General features: G+C 37.3%; 1 protein-coding gene across 4 annotated transcripts in view; it reads left to right on the top strand.

Annotated features, from left to right (window-relative positions):
- The window catches only part of CBLB (Cbl proto-oncogene B), a 191717-nt gene that overhangs the window by 135842 nt on the left and 38352 nt on the right, over positions 1–17523 (top strand). For all 4 annotated transcript variants that reach the window (XR_004319476.1, XM_032478415.1, XM_032478397.1 and 1 more), the window contains exons 11-12: positions 10340–10525; positions 12031–12396. Coding sequence is in view for 3 of the 4 variants with exons in the window: in XM_032478415.1 (XP_032334306.1) it covers positions 10340–10525; positions 12031–12396 (552 nt within the window). In the remaining variant the exon portion in view is untranslated. The remainder of the gene's footprint in view (positions 1–10339; positions 10526–12030; positions 12397–17523) is intronic.

Here is a 17523-nt window from a genome sequence, read left to right as displayed (position 1 = left end):
TGTCAGAATTTCTAGGATAATTGGATCTGAATGAGCCCTTAGAGGAAGTCCAGAGTGTGACTGGTAAGATCATATCCTTCTCTCTGACTTTAGTCAGATCAAAGCTAAGAAAAGGTGTCTGTTGCTAGTCAGAATTTTGTTTCATTTTGCCAGAGGTCCAAAGAATCTCAACAGTTCCTTAGCAATTACATTGATAGAACATACTTTTCACCAAATACATAAAATTACAAACAAAATAAATAAGGATTTGATAAAAATAAATATTTTAACAGGTTGATCTAGTATGTGAACCGAGATTAATTCCTTTGATCTTAAAGATCGTTTTCTTAAGAGGATTTAAAATTGGAATGAATGGCCACATTGAGAAGAAAAACAGGTGTGACCAGGGGACAAAGGAATTATTCTTCTTTTATCTTTTTTACATTCTCCTAATGTTGCCACCATCAATGAAAATACATATTGCTAATTTAATATATCATCTGATTCTTGCTTTTCCTAATAATAACGTGTGAAGAAAGGATCCGGAGTACTCCTGGTCCTGAGGAAAGAGTTCATGTGTGTAGATCAGTGTTTTTGCAGTGTTTTCAGGAGAGTGTTACCATTTTAATGTGACTTGGATTCCAACCATAGGGGTGCAGTCCATGCTGGAACTTGTAAGGATAAAATTCACCCCAAAAGTGAAATTCAAAAATACCAATAGACATTCAAATGTAGAACATGGTTCTCAGCTGCAAGCAGTTCTGCCTCCTGAAGGTATTCAGAAATATGTGCGGACACTTTAGGTTTTCACAATGACTGAGAGGTGAGGGGAACCACTGACATTTAGTGGAGGAGGTTAGAGATGTGAAACACCCTGCAACCCATGGGACAGTCCCTCCTAAGAAGAATTACTCTGACCACATGCCCATGGCCTCCCCTCCCCTCCCGCTGTACCACACAGGCAGAGTCAGGGATGACAGTAAGCAATCCCAAAGTCACGGGTTCATTGTTTGCTGTTTAATTGCATTCTATTTCCTGGTCTTCTTAAAGCTCTCCATGCAAGATAGTAGCACTTTCTCTGATTAACAAAGAAAAAAACTGCCTTGTCTAAATACAATATGATGCTGTAGGGGACCTTGAAGACATGGTACATATTCCTCAGAAATGGCTTGAAGATGTAGTAGTTTAGGAGAAGCAAGCGCTTGAACTCTGGTGCTTAGTTTGGGGTTGGCCTCCAGAGGTGGACTGAGCTCTCGGCGGGCAGAGGCCGTGCTCTGCCCCTCTTTCATTCTCAGAGGCTTGCATAGTGCCTGACACACAGTATATGACATTGAGAAAGTGGTTTTGGGGTTTTTTCCCCCACTGGATGATTATTGTACTGTTCTTAAGAGAGCTGTGGTCCTTGGAGTCCAGCAACTTGGGTCCATGTTTTAGTTTTGCTACTTAGTGTCTGTGTGCCTTGCATTGGTGATTTCGCTACCTGTGCCTCGGTGACCTTGTCTGTGAAACCTTGCCTCTTAGGGTTGAGGTTAAATGAGTTAATAAATGTAACGCTGTTGAACACTGCTGTGTACATAGTAAATGTTAAGTATTAGCTGTTAGTAACATAATTTTTTATATAGTGTTATTTAAAACTCCTGAAATATTGCTATATTTCTGAGAATAAAATATCAGTATTTTTAAGATGTCTATGGGAGCTTTTTCCTTTTAGATACTGTCACCTGTCATTCTTTAGGAAGAAATAGACATCACAACTGGATTGACGTGGCAAGAGGTGGCTTGTATTTTTTAAGTACATTCATGTCTACATAGTTATGGTTTCATTGCATGGCCATATTAAAATATTTACTAGAAGACTATCGTTTAGGTTTAAAACTCAGAGAAAACAGAGTTGCCAGCATTGTCAACTGACATACTATTTTAAGGACGAAATAATTTAGATAAAGCTTACAATAGTTTTATTTTCTACATAAGTAATTTGAAATGATTACGTATTCTCTGAAGTAGGGTGAAGGACTTCAGTCACTAAATAGTAGCTTAATTTTCAAAGAAGCTTAATTGGTATTTTGCGAGCAATCGGGGTTTCACATGAGGGCATTTTTCAGTGACTAGAGTTAATTCCCTTAATTCCCAGAATGTTCTTGTTTTTCAGCCATTTTTATGGAAATATTTCTAAGTTATATGTCACCCTTCCCTGACTTCTCAAAATTGGCTGTGCAGCTGAGTGAACCAAAGGGCATAAGAAGCCACCACAGTCAACATGACAAACTTCTCAAGGCTTATGTTTTGCTGCAAGATTTAAGGGGAGTGTATACCAACAGAGGAGAACCATAAATTTGAATTAAAGTCACATATATATATTTGGATCAGAATGTGAAATTCATACAAATGTTTAGAGTAAAACGTGAAACTTCAAAGAAATTCCAGGGCTAAGGAGGCTGGTCACAGGCTAGGATATTACGTTCTTCTTATAAAAGGTACTTGAAGGAGAAGCCGTGCTGCTCTGCGTAGTTAATGCTGTTTAGCATTTGAATGGCGAGGGCCCTTGGGGTGATTCCACGTGTGAAGCTGTTTGCACTTCTTTAAAGTAGACCTGATTGGGAATTTTATCCGCTGCCTCCCTGTCAAACCTCAGAGAAGTCAGCATTTCTCCGCATGTAAGTTTCTATTTTCCTTTTCTCCATTGCTTCTAATTTGGAGTATCTAAAAATTTACGTAAGTTATTAGTGGACTGTAAACAATAATAATTTAAAATATTGAACCTCATTTTACACACAAATTAAATGTCCATATTCTCAGTAAGCTAGCAAGATACTTACTTAGGCTCTGTTCTTACAGGGAGAAATGCATCAGAATTCTTTCCGTTTAGGTAGACTTTTCTCTTTTTTTGGTTTTTTGTTTGTTTGTTTGTTTTTTTATTTTGTATTTTCAGACTTTTAGAGCAGTTTTAGGTTCACAGAAAAATTGAGGGGAATGGACAGAGATTTCTCACATACCTTCTGCCCCGCTCAGGCGTAGCCTCCCCCACTTGCAACATCCCCCACTGGAGTGACTACATTTGTCATAACTGAAGAACCTCCATGGACACGTCATTCTCATCTAAAGTCCATAGTTTACAGTAGGGTTCACTTCTGGTGTATGTTTTACAGGTTTGTACAAATGTATAGTGACAAGTATAGGATCATGCAGAGTATTTTCACTGCCCTAAACATCCTCTGTGTTCTTCCTGTTCATCCCCCGACCAAAGCCCCCAGCAACCACTGGTCTTTCTACTGTTTCCATACATTGGCCTTTTGCAGAATGTCATATGGTTGGAATCAGGCGATACGTAGCCTTCTCAGATTGGCTTCTTTCACTTAGTAACATGCATTTAAAATTCCTCCATATCCTTTCACGGCTCAACATGGCTCTTTTCTTTTTAGTGCTGAATAATATTCCATGGTCTGGATATACCACAGTTTGTTATCCATTCAGCTGCTAAAGGGCATCTTGATTGCTTCCAGGTTTTGGCAGTTATGAATAAAACAGTTACAGACATCTGTGTGCAGGCTTTTGTGTGGACGTAAGTTTTCAGCTCCTTTGGGTGAATATCAAGGTGTTTGATTGCTGTATTGTATGTTAAGAGTATGTTTACTTTTGTAAAAACCACTAAACTGTCTTCCGAAGTGGCTGTACCATTTTGTATCCCCACCAGCAGTGAAAAAGAGTTCTGTTGTTCCACGTCCTCATCAGCTTTGGTGTTGTCAGTACTCTGGATTTTGACCGTTCAGAAAGGTGTACGGTTGTATCTTATTGTGGTTTTAATTTACATTTCCCTGATGACGTATGATGTGCACCATCTTCTCATATACTGATTTGCCATCTGTATATCCTTGGTGAGGCATCTGTTAAGGTCTTTGGCTCATTTTAAGAATCTGATTGTTTTCTTACTGTTGAGTTTTATGAATTCTTTGTATATTTTAGATAACAGTTCTTTGTTAGATGTGTATTTTCCAAAGGGTTTCTTCTAGTTTGTGCCTTATCTTTTTATTCTCTTGATAGCTGCTTTCACAGAACAGAAATTTTTAATTGTCATGATGTCTTATCTGTTATTTCTTTCATGGATGGTGACTTTAGCATTATAACTAAAAAGTGATCACCAGGTACAGGGTCGTCCAGATTTATCCTATGTTATCGTCTAGGAGTTTTATAATTTGGCAATTTACATTACGTTTTGGTCCATTTTGAGTCACTTTCGTGAAGGATGTAAGGTCTATGTCCAGATTTTTTTTTTTTTTTGCATATGAATGTCCAGTTATTCACCATTTGTTGAAAAGACTGACATAGCTCCATTGTATTACTTTTACTCCTTTGTCAAAATCAGTTGACTGTATTTTGGAGGATCTATTTCTGGGTTCTCTGCTATGTTCCATTTGTGTGGTGTTCGTCTCTCGTTTTGCCAATACCACACTGATCTTGATTAGTATAGCTTTATAGTAGGTCTTGAAGTCACATTGTATCAGCCCTCTAACTTTGTTCTTCTCCTTGACTGTCATATTGGCTGTTCTGGGTCTTCTGTCTCCATCGAAACTTCAGAATCAGTCTGACCATACCTGAAAAGTAACTTGCTGAGGGTCTAACTGGGATTGCTTTCCATCTGCAGATCAGGTTGGGAGGACTTTTCTTTTTCAACTCTGAGTTTCTTCCTAAATTCCTACAGGTTGAGATTTCTGGAAATGTGGCTGTGGATAAGTGCCAAATGATTGTATTACTCTTACGCACATTCCTAATAGAAGTTTCTTTTTATTGTCAAAAAGGGGAATAGTGGTACAGTACTGCAAAACAGACAACGTAAGTCGTTACCTATACTATAAATTACATATGGAGGGGTGTGTGTGTGTGTGTGTGTGAATGTTTCTATAATGTATACCTTCAGAATAATATTCTGTGTAGGCTACTATTTCAAAGTCTTTTCATTCTGTTATGTTCACAAATTAATATGAGAAAGGACCAAGAGAACAGTTAGTAGTAAAGAAAATATTTAAATATTTAATTTTTTTTCTATTTTATTAGAATATTTTATGTGATAAAAGCTTTATCAGTGTCCTTCATTAATTTTCATGCATGTAGAGAAAAATGTTGTCCTTTTAATCATCCTTAATAATACGTGTATCTACCTTGTTCAGATAGGAAAATTCATTAAGTGAAAATCTTCTTAGAAATATTATAAAAATGACTCTGATTATCTCTGGGATTGTCAGAACTCTCATCATATTAGTAATTGGAGAGGTTTTCTCTTGTCCTGTTTTTAATAACAGCCTAGCTAGGTTTGAAGTTTCTCACCAAATGTTTTGCCATTTCCATAATAATGGATCTTATTAAAGCTTTTATGAAATCACTCTTTAAAAGGTGTGGATAAAGTGAAGAGTGACTAAAATAGAATGAGTCCCCGAATATTATTGGTAATTGCTAAGCATGCTGAGATGGACTTTTGACTACTTGGTCCTTTTCTCTAAGGATTTTCTGTTTAAATTGCACTCCGGATTTCTCTATTCCTTGTGATAGTCATTAGCATCCTGTTCTAGGTGCTGAAGAATTCTGTAAATTTTGTCAGAGAGGGAAAGGATGGCATTTATTCATTTCAAGAAGCAAAGGGTTGGGAAAAATTGATGAGAATGTAGACATAAAAGAATTGACTGTGGTCTTTAAATTTCTAGAGCCCCGGATTCCAGTCGGTTAGATGTGCTCATCAACTACCAGGATTAAAGAACTCAAGAGAAATTGTTAGTTAGATAGGCGGGTGTGATGATAATGCAGGCGGGAATCACGGCACCCAGCTTGTGTATTTTGAAAGGAGCTGAAATGAACAAAGATCATTTATTCTGAAGGTTCTGAAAGCAAGTATAGTACTAGGGAAAAAAAGTGAGAATTACCTAAAATCAAGATGAAGGAATGGAATTAGTTAGATCATCTATCCTGTAACTTGAAAGGATGATTCCATAAATGATTTTCTTTATGTTTTGCAATAAGTTCTGCACAGTTAGTACTGTGTCCACATCCTCCTCCCTGTACTTCACTAGTTAATTTTTTCTTAGCTTTCCTTTTTCTTATTCTCACCTGATAAGAGTGGACAGATAGAGATGAAGGAGTGACAAAGAAAGGATTTCATTTAAGGCAGTGGCAACAAAGGTGTGATCATTTTAAGAATGCCTTGATTAATATACTTTTTATTGTGCTAATTAGATTTTATTTATTCATTAGGAGAGTAGAACCAGAAAAGCAGAGGTAAAAATCTCTGCCATGAAAAAAAAAAAAAGAAAAGAAAACAAACTGGGAAAAAAATATTTACCACAGCTGAAACAGAAAGAGGGTAACTATGTGATCATATAAAGAGCTCATTCGGATCAGTTGAGGGGTAAACAGAGGAATGTGATGGATGGTGAGACAAAGAGCATAACGTGCGTGAGGCCTTGTGTTAGGCTTCTTTCCTCCTTAGACTTTCAAATAGGAAGGGAAGGAAAGTATAATTGGTAATTACTTACATAAATTAAAAGTAACCTTTCATGTGACCATCTACTAAAAATGTTTACACACGTTCATGCTTAGCATTTAAATTTCACCAGCATTAAAAGTTAATGCACTAAAAATAAACTTACCATATTGTACAGCAATCCCACTCCTGGGATATATCCAGAGAAAACTTTAGTTCAAAACGGTTCTTGCACCCCAGTGTTCATAGCAGCACTATATACAATAGCCAAGATATAGAAACAACCTAAATGTCCATCAACAGATGATTAGATAAAGCATACACACACACACACACACACACACACACACACACACACACACTCACACACTGAATATTACTCAGCCATAAAAAATAATAAAATAATGCCATTTGTAGCAACATGGTTGAACCTGGACATTGCCATTCTAAGTGAAGTAAGCCAGAAAGAGAAAGAAAAATGCAGTTTGAGAAGGGGAGGGTATAGCTCAGCCGTAGAGTGCATGCTTAGCATGCATCAGGTCCTGGGTTCAATCCCCAGTACCTCCATTAGAAAAACAAGTAAACAAACGTAATTACTCCCTTCAAAAAATAAATTAAATTAAAATAAATATTTTTTAAAATGCCACATTATATGTGGAATTAAAAAAAAAAAAAAAGACAAGTAGTGAACTTACTTACAGAACAGATCAGACTCACAGACATAGAAAACAGAGAAGTGGTTACCAGAGAAGTGGTGTGGGAAGGGATAAATTGGGAGTTTGAGATTGCAGATACTAACTACTTTATATGAAATAGATAAACAGCAAGTTCATACTGTATAGCACAGGAAACCATATTCAATATCTTGTAACCTCTGGTGAAGAAGAATATGAGAACAGATGTATGTATGTTCCTATGTGACTGAAGTATTGTGCTGTACACTGGAAATTGACACAACATTGTAAACTGACTACTTCAATTTAAAAAATTAAAAAGTTAATGCAGAATTTCAATACCATTGTTGCAGAATTGTTCATAGAGATGGCAAAAATGCTTCAGCAAAGAATAATGCATTATTATCTAAAGGGCACTATTAAATTATCTACTTTTACATGAGAATTTTACTATAATTTAGGAGAGCTCTGGAAAATGAAACAGTTAGACCACATAGTCAATAAAGATAAAACACTTTTTGTTTCTTCACATACTAATATGTCCTCCATAAAATTCTTCTAAGCCAGTTTACAGATACTGTGATGCTTCAGAATGAGTTAGATTTTCAGGAGGACACTATAAAATCATCTTGAGAGTATAGTGTGAATTGTTCTAAGCAAGGTCTGCTTCAGATGACCTTCACAGAACTTCAGAGTGTGCTGGTCTTGAAGTTCAAGGTTATTGCTGCACCACGCACAGTGGTTTGGATGTCTGTCCTGAGGATTTTCAGTATACCCTTTCAGTATCTTAACAAGCTCACCCATTTCAAATCAAGTCCATCTCATTACTTAAATATACTCGGAATTTGGTAACTGCTTGACTGTTAATAATTAAAGCAGAGGTCAAATTCTCAGGGCAGCGGTGGTCTGTTGGCTCTGTCAGAATTCTCTTTCCTAGTTCCAGGTAATTAGGGAAGCAGAGAGACAGCTGTGGGTGAGAAGTGCTTGGAGGAGCACAAGTCTCAGTTCAGCAGTCTTTGCATTGTATGCACCTAGCACTGAAAAACTTCTCCACAAGTAACTGAAAGCATGAACTGCTGTGTATTCTCTGTACCTATATGTAAAAATTATTTAGGGTAGGAATTGTGTGGATAGCTTTGCTTCTTATATCTTTTTTTGTAAAGGATAATAACCAGGTCATCAAAGCATTTTTTCATCAGGTAACAGTTTCGCTTGTTCTCAGAGAATGTAATTATCCCTAATGGGAATTATGGAGAGTTAGATGTCCTGTGACGTCCCCTCACTGAATTGCTGTAATAGTGTGATGCATGTAGTTTGACACCAGGATTTTTTTTTTTTTTCTGTTCTGTCTGTGATCATTTGGGTGTCGGTTTTACTCCATAAGGTTCAAATTCATGACCATGTGAGGCTCCATGACTTTTGGGGTAAAACTGTCATTTTATCAAGAATGACTGGCTGCATTAAAATCAGCTTCTGCCTATAGTTTCTGCTTTTTCTCCTTCTTCTGAGTAACAATTGAATTTTTTTTTGCCTTATCACAAGGTAAGAGATATAAAAAAGAATCGGGAAATTAATGAAAAGTTTCTTAAAATTTACGTGTAAAAGTGTATCTAAATTTACTGAACTACTTTAAGTTATTTGGCACCTATTGAGACAGACAAAGAATTGACAGTTCAGCAAAGTCATGACAATATTCAGGTATACATGAGGTATGATCTGGAAACTTCTGCTTAGCCACTCAGATTTATTTTTAAAAAGCCTTTACAAGGGGGGAGCGTAACTCCCCACTCTTTTAGTGTGGGCTGCACATAATAACTTCCTTACAAGGAGTCCATTAAGGGAAGGGGGAGGAAAAGTAAGTCCCTTCACAAGGTAGAAACCTTCACAGTCAGTATGTCAGCCAGTTAGTCAAGGTCAGGATCACCAGTGATGCATCATTGATAGCGTGGACCCTTGATGTGATGTGGATCCAGTGTTGTTTTACCAACATGGTCTTACTTTCAAAAACCTGTAACTCCATTCTAATTACCAGAAAACCATCAAACTCCAATTTTAGGAAATCAGGAAAAAACCACACATGATGTAACTAAGTGGACATGAAGACAAACTTTCAGTGAAGGACAGAATGGCTGAATCTTTCTCACTGTTGCTAAGGTAGAAATTAAACTGTCAGTTGACACTGACTACTCTTGTAAAAGTGAGTATTGTTAGGGGGAAAATGACTTAAAAATAAGTTTAAAACTCTTTATAAATACTAGCAATTAGGAAACAGATGAATATCAAAACATGCTAGATTAGTGTAGGTATAAAAATTCTCCAAAGAGCTGGGAACTTAGCCTTGAAAAGGAAACTGCCTGATATTTCAGAACAGAATATTGTCTGTCCTAGTGAGACTATCTGACTATAATTAGGATAGCTTTTATATCAATTAGGAATCAGGTTTTGTCACACTAAAAAAAAACAAACAAAAAACCCAAAAAACTTCAAAAAGTAGAAAGGATTACCTACATAGAGATCAAGGTACTTGTTAATGGTTTTTTGATGCTGTTTTATTTACCAGAAAACATGGACTCCCTGTAACAGCATAGAAATAGATCAGGTTTTTAGAAGTGCAAACGTTCCCAGATTTAATTGCTTTTAAAGAACATTTAACTTGAGAATTTCTTTTCCATGTGAAGGCTTGGGGAAAAGTATTTGAGTGTAAAGCTGTTTATGTTAAATTCACCAATTTTTTTAAACCCTGTCTGATTTAATTGGTTTGCTGAAAAGCAGATTATGCACCAGGTACATATTTTATATGGAACGAAATGACTTCTAAGTTCTAGAATGTACCATAAACCAGAGACCTAGGAAAACTAGAATACAGATAATCAAGAACAATGTGCATTATTGCATTGCGTGTTTCTGGTTTCCTCATAAAACAAAGACAAGTTTCTAGAAGAATGCCTGCATTTGATTATTTTTAAGCTACACTTCTGCTGTTCTTTTCCTAGACCCTTCCTGCAATACGCAGGAGAACCTAATCCACTTACTCTTTACATAATACTGCCCTTGAGGGACAGTGCGAGCGCTTTCCATCTATTAATCAGAGTAAACTGAGTGAGTTTATTTTAACAGATGTTCAGTGGATTCATTCTCACAACCACATGTCTCAAGAACTGAAAGGTATACACTTTACCCATCAAATAAATAGCATCGTTCTCCTTTTATGCTCTAGTGCACTGACAGGCAGAACTCCCCCGTCACATCACCAGGCTCCTCTCCCCTCGCGCAGAGAAGAAAGCCACATCCAGACCCTCTCCAGATCCCACACCTCAGCCTGCCACCAGTGCCGCCTCGCCTGGATCTCATTCAGAAAGGCATAGTTCGGTCTCCCTGTGGCAGCCCAACGGGTTCACCAAAGGTAAATCAGCTTTATCAGGAGCCCAGAGACTAGTTTTATGTGATGATTATTGATTGCTCGGGTTTTTAAGATTCCATCACTCATATTTCTTGTGCTCTTGTTTATGAACAACTTTGACGGGTCTCTCATTTTGTTTATGGAGATCTACTCTCATATTCCTCACTTTGTTACTGTAAAAGTTACATAATTGTTCAGAGCAAGCACATGTGTATAACAGCCCCCCAGTCTGCTAAAATAAACAGTAAAGCAGGTATAGTCACTCTGTAAAATGGATTTAAAAGGTCATTGTATGTATTAAAATAAATTGCATGCTCTCATTAGATAATATTTTACACTCATTTTCATAGTGTCACGACAAGAAAAATGTTATAGGAGCATATTTGCATAAGGGCTTAAGATTTGATGGATTGTCACCCATGTTTCAAGGTGACTCAGAAGAGGGAATTGTATGTGCTTTTTATACCTGAAGGAATTAATTACAAAGAGTTTCAGTATTTGCAAAGTAATTACATTACTGTTTAGTATTAAAGACATAATTCTATCTGTAAATCTAAACTCATAGTTTAATTCTGTGCGGATTTTTTCCAGATATTATAAGGACTGTAAATATAAGGTTTTAAACATTAATCCCATTTGGTAATAATGCTTTATGGTCTACAGCTTGTTGGAAGCACAGTATTTTAGTTATATTGGCCTTTTCCCCATCATAGTTAAAACTTGGTTTTAGGATCATGTTAAGACTTTTTAGGATGTTATTTAGTCAGAATTATGTAAACAGACAACATGTTCCTTTTTTCTTTAATATTTTCTAACAACAAAAGCGCAAATCATTGATCAGATGAACTATGTAAATGAAAATAGAACCTGTGAAAGTCACATAGATGCAATTCAGGAACTCATACCTTCATATTTTCACATAAGAATCAGACTAATTTTTAAGAATCCATAAAATTCAAGTAAGGTCTATAAATACTGTTGCTCTATCATTTGTGATTGTTCACTGCTCTGGTAATAACTGGTGAAACACAGAAACCGAGCACATTTGGCCCTTGTCAGTTGCTCTGTCTTGCAGTGGTGAGCACTTTCCAGAGATATTACAAATCAAGTTGATCTTTAAAAAAGTAAAACAACAGCTTTGATGGTTTCTGCTGACTCTCTTAAATCATAGAAACATGGAAATATGATGACTCATTATCGTTTTGATGTCAACCAGTGAAAATCACCGTATGATTTTGATCTACTTTTTCCTAAAGTCTTTATAATCCTAACATTTGAGTTTATATGTTCTTTTTCTACAAAGAAATCCTAATGAGATATATTGTTTTTCATTAATTTTTAAAATTTTCATTAATTGGTGATAAAGGAAGCTCATTAAAACTTGGCATAGGAATCTAATAAAGCTCTATTATGGCTTAGAAAACAAAGGCAGTGATACACCAATCTGGAAGTCATTTCAGTGCCTGGAATGTCTTTTAATTTTTTTTTTCCCTCCTATGTCTCTTTAGTCTTCTCCTTGCATGGTGAGAAAACAAGATAAACCACTCCCAGCACCACCTCCTCCCTTAAGAGACCCCCCTCCCCCTCCCCCTGAGAGACCGCCCCCAATCCCACCTGACAACAGACTGAGCCGTCACTTCCATCATGTGGAAAGTGTGCCTTCCAGAGACCAGCCGATGCCTCTTGAAGCCTGGTGCCCTCGGGATGTGTTTGGGACAAATCAGTCGGTGGGATGTCGACCCCTAGGGGACGGCTCTCCCAAGCCTGGAATCACAGCGAGTTCAAGTGTGAACGGAAGGCACAGCAGAATGGGCTCTGACCCTGTGCTTTTGCGGAAACACAGACGCCATGATTTGCCTTCAGAAGGAGCCAAGGTAAGAAATATGCAAAGCAGAAGCTAAACAGGCTGCAAGTCTCCTGACAGGAGGCAGTGTAGAAGGTCGGGCAGTGCTTCCTTGCCTGGTGTGGTGCTTCCCTGCAGCTCTTTAATTACCTCCAAGTTATAAATAATCGGAAGCTCATTAAAACTTGAACTTAAAAGAAGTCAGGAAGAAAGTCCTAAGTAATGACTTAATTTTAATATGAAGACACCAGACAATTTGCCAGAGATTTATTTCACCTTCCCTTATTTCATCTGCCCCAATTTTTTTCTTATTAATTAGTTGACTGTGGCAGCACTGCTTTTTTTTTTAACTTCTAGTTCTTTCTAGTTTGAAAAAAAAAAAGCTGTATAATTATAGTATATCATCAGTCAATCATTGGAATTGTTGCCTGGGACAGGACATGTTAGGCAGCCAGGTAAAAATGAACTTGTCATACATAAAAACACCAAGTCCAGCTCATTGTTAACAAAGCAAACTCTTTCTCCATAAAACTGGAAGAGACACACACATGTTGAGTTCTAGCAAAAAGGGTATCATCACTGTCCTTTATATGTACAGGAAGGAATTGAAGCATCCAGGGAACCAAGGAGGCAGCAGCTAGAAATCACTGTGATTAGAACTCCTGGCAGACCCTGGGCAGAGCTGTCCTGTAAGGTTTTCCAGTATTTGCTTCCATGATAATTTTGACTCAGATCAGCCATCGCCATCTTCCGTCAGCTGAAGGAGGTGCTTTACCTCTTTTGAAGACTGTGATATTAAAGTGTGCCTGTCTCTTCTGACCTTAAGCTATTGTTGCAGGGGAGGACTTTGTTCCTTCAAAATAATGGTTTGTAGTTGGTGAGTTAATAAACAAAGACGTGTGAGCTGTGACAGGTACTCGGTGTGTGTGCACGCGTGTGTACATACATGCCACACGTGGGAAGGTGGGTCAGGAGTGATACTCTGCGGTAGCCAGGGTAGCATGCGTTCGGAGCAGAGCGGGGGAGTCGTGGTGGTTTGCCATAGCTCTTTGCTAGTGACTCATCTGGGTACCTTCGGTCTTTTATCTGCTATCAGTATGAAGGTCTGTAAAGGTTTTCTCCGGGGTCATCTACATGTGATGTAAATGGAAGCTTTGTGGATGCTAGCAACTTACTACCTCTTTGCTCCCAACTCCACTTACTTCCCTTGCTTTATGAAATGGAATATGGATAGTTTCTAGAATAGTTACCCTTCAAACATCTAAATTCCCAAAACCCTTGATTCTGGAGTAAAACCAGGAATAACAGCTGGACATAGAGTTTCAGAGTAAGTTGGCACAGTTGACATTTTCGTTCAAAATAGTTGTCCGTTTTTAAAAATTTAAAAACCAAAATCATCATCTGTCATCTCTTTGAGCCCTGCCTCTCTCCTTTTATTGAGCACAGCTACTGACGGACACTTGGCAAGCGCTCAGTCACTGGGTTGCCCGGTTATTCCAGTTCTTAAGCTGATGATAGTGGAGAGAAGGGTATATTCATGCTGGGGTTGGAGGTGGGCAAGGGGCAGGAGAGGCTTGTAGGTGACGACATCTGTGATTGACAAGGAGTACGGGCAGTCTTTTTCATGTATTTTTCCAACGCTAGCCTTCAGCCAAAGGTAAAATGTCATTTTCTTGTTTAAAATAGGATTTTTTACTCTTTTAGAAAAGTAATAATTTTCTATAGGTAGATCCTATATTCACAGTAAGGGGGTTTGACAAAGGAGAGGGGAGAAGAGGAAGAGGAAATGATTTAAAAAGAGTCATATTAATGAAGATGGTAAATGTTACAGGGTATTCTCACCCTCCATACCTAGTGTGCAGGTTTTAAAATTTTTTATCATGGGAATAAAGGGTATGGGGACTTAGATATTTGGAGGCTGATGTATTAGCTTCATATAACCCATCAGTCTCTCCAAATGTAAGCAAATACATTTTTGTGTCACATAGTAACAACTGTTGTTTAGTTGTGTTCTCATTAAACACCTCAAGTTAAATATCATCTTCCCATTTTAAAGATAAGAAAGCTTAGGTGAGCGCTGCAGGCACATCTGGAATACCACAAGGGGAATTCATGAAACTAGACATCGTGTAAGTGGAGTGACTTACCCTCTCCCCTTCACCCCATGTACTCCGTCAGGGTGCCACTTCCCATCATTCGTTAGAACCATTTGGCCTTTTTATTTGCATCTTCACTGGATAAATTGTAAGGGAAACAAGAGTAAATTAAATTCTAATTCTCCATTTGCGAAAAAAGCCCTCAAAGTCATAGTTAAAATAAAGTGTAAGAATTTTCTGTGACTTTCATTTACTCCCTTTTCTCTTCCCCCTCCCACCTAGCATAATCAGATTAGCTAAGGTAATACTTGACTTTCAATACAAACCTGCAAGCTAACAGTTATTAGGTTTATTTATCTTGTTTTATTTTATTGGTAATAGATTTCTTTCCTATAGGACTGTTTCCCTTCTCTGAAATTCTAGCCACATTGTTGACCTGTTCCCTTAATAAATATTTTATTGGCTGGATATTGTTATTGTTGATTTGTTTGTTTTAATTATCTGAGGTGAAAATATTTACGCTAAAGTGTTTGCAGATATCATTGGAAACTTGAAATGTATCTCCTTATATCTAGATACTAACACTGTGTCCAACTGTATTTGTTCCTCTTGAAAGATTAAGAATGCTGCTGTTTCTTATGTGATAAAACCTATCTCTGACGTGTCATGTTACTTCTGGAGACATTGTTCTAAAATAACCCTGCATACAATAATCTGTTGAAGATGTTGCCAGATAAATACATCAAATGAGTCCACTTTTTGAGATTGTGGCTTTTGCTCTTTCGGTGGAGAGGCACATGTTTAGATGAATGACCTTAAACTTATCTGTGAATTCCAGGGGCTCTCTTTCAGAAAATAAGCCCTCTGTGTACACTGGTTTCATTTCGAATCTAATGTTGTGGAAGGATAAATTAACAGCGATATTTTTAGTATGGTGCACGTGTGGCTTCACACGTGCGGGATGAGGAAAAGGGGTTGTGTTCGGGATTTTGTACATGAAAAAGGTTTTTCTTGATTGTGCTAAGATTATCACAATAGTATTTGTTTTCCCTGCATCTCAAGGGTCCCAAAATGCTTTAACCTTAATTTCTAGACACCATTGAATCACAAGAAAACATTTCCAACTTAAAATTTGGATAAAATGCTATCTTGAGGCATGTAGAAAAATACTAATCTTGGACAACCTAGAGTTTATAATACATTATATGGTATCTCAGATTATACTTCCACAAGTCTAAATTTCCCTTAATGTATTTTTATTACTTCAACCTCTTTCAGTTAAATGAGTATTGAGGATGTTCAAGGTACTGTGGTGAATACAAAATGAGTAAAGCACAGTCTAGCGAGGGTAAGACACATATACGATTAACTAAGAGACAAGGCATAGGAGAAGCATCTGGAAGATATAATGTGGGATCCCCATGGGGGAAAAAACATTCTACTTGAGATGCAGGGTAAAAGAAGGAATAAAGAAAGCTTTTTGCAGGAGGGTCACTGGCTATAAACATTAAAAGGTTGGCAGGTGTTGTTTTGTAGATATGACCAGAAGGAAGAGCAGGGAGGTGGGAAGATACGGATGGGGCAGGGAGCCGGCTGAGGACAGACTGTGGGGCACACAGAGAGAGTAAACTCGGTGGGTGAAACTATGGCAAGGCAAACTGAAAGCAGTTAGGGAATGTGTCACACACTAAGTTATCTCTAGTGTGGTAGACAGATGAGAGCTTTTAAAGCTTTTTGGCAGCAGAGTGGTAGGACCAGAATATTCAAGTTGATAGTATTCCCTGTGGAACTGTGGTAAATTTGGGACAGCGAGCTAGGAAGGCAGAAGAAAAAATGTTGCTTTTGTTGAGAGTTCAGTGTACACTGCTTCAGTTGCTACTGTCAGTCTGCACATTTGAGGTTGTTTTTCCCTATTTGCAGACAGGCTTTTCAGATTTCCAGAGAACGTAAAAGATTTATTTTTAGCTCAGAAAGTTGTGACTTAGTGCGTGCCCTCAGGTAATGGCAGGTGAAATGATTTTAGGTTTAATGAAATGGGTGCAGGTGGGAACTTGGAGTTCAGAACGAAATAATATTAAATCTTGTCGTCCAGTCACTTTGGATGAGCAGAAATATGAACATCACTTTAGTACCAGCATATTTAGGTCCTCTACTGTTTGCACACATGTATAATGTAAGCCAGTCAGCAGTCAATATTCATTCAAGCCCTACTTTGTGTAAAGCATTGAAGGAATGTCCTATAAAATGAAGAAATCAGAGTCTATCCTGAAGGAGACTCATGTAGAACTAATACAACAGAAACTACTATCCCTGTATCTCCCTTTTACTTTATGACTGCTGACATTTTATTAGGTATCAAAGTATATTAGATACGTGCTCATAATAAAATAAATAATTGTATATAATACCCATGTTACATTTTCCAAAATGAATTTTAAATGTATTTGTGTCAGAAACATCAAGGAGATTTGATTGCAGAAATGTTACTTTGTATCCATTTCAGCACCATGCACAGGACTCCAAATAAGGACGACTTTTTATGCCCCATTATCACAATGAGCATTTGTGGTTTGATACATGTATTTGTTGGTTGAAAGGGAATTTTTTATGTTAAAGGTTTTCTTGAGCTTTACAGTAATTAATATCTACATAGAAATTTCTTCTCTCCAACAAAGTTCAAAAAACTCTGTCTTGTTCTCTTATTTGGTCCTTAGTCAGAAACCTAAGATAAAATTAAGAATATCTTTTTGTCATAGTGTATCTGTAGTGTATTGAATCTAATGAGGGGAGACAAAAAAAGAACTCAGAGCTATAGCATAGGACTGATCTTTCGAGTGAAACTAATGCTATAAAATTTATATTGTGTAGCTTTGAAATACAAATATTGACATATTTCAAATGTATTTTTTAAACATGTTTCTTTTCTTATTTTAAGTTGATAGAGAAGGATACAGCTTTTTCACTGTGCATTCTAAAGCTTCAATACTGTTTTAGAACTATGATGGGCAGTGGCAGGGAAGAAATTGGCAGGTCATTGATTGGGTTATGTAGGGCTATTAAAG

Source organism: Camelus ferus, chromosome 1, assembly GCF_009834535.1.
Source record: "Camelus ferus isolate YT-003-E chromosome 1, BCGSAC_Cfer_1.0, whole genome shotgun sequence".
Classification (NCBI taxonomy): Eukaryota; Metazoa; Chordata; class Mammalia; order Artiodactyla; family Camelidae; genus Camelus; species Camelus ferus.
The sequence above is the reverse complement of the archived record's forward strand: the minus strand, read 5'-3'. Positions and strand labels throughout refer to the sequence as shown.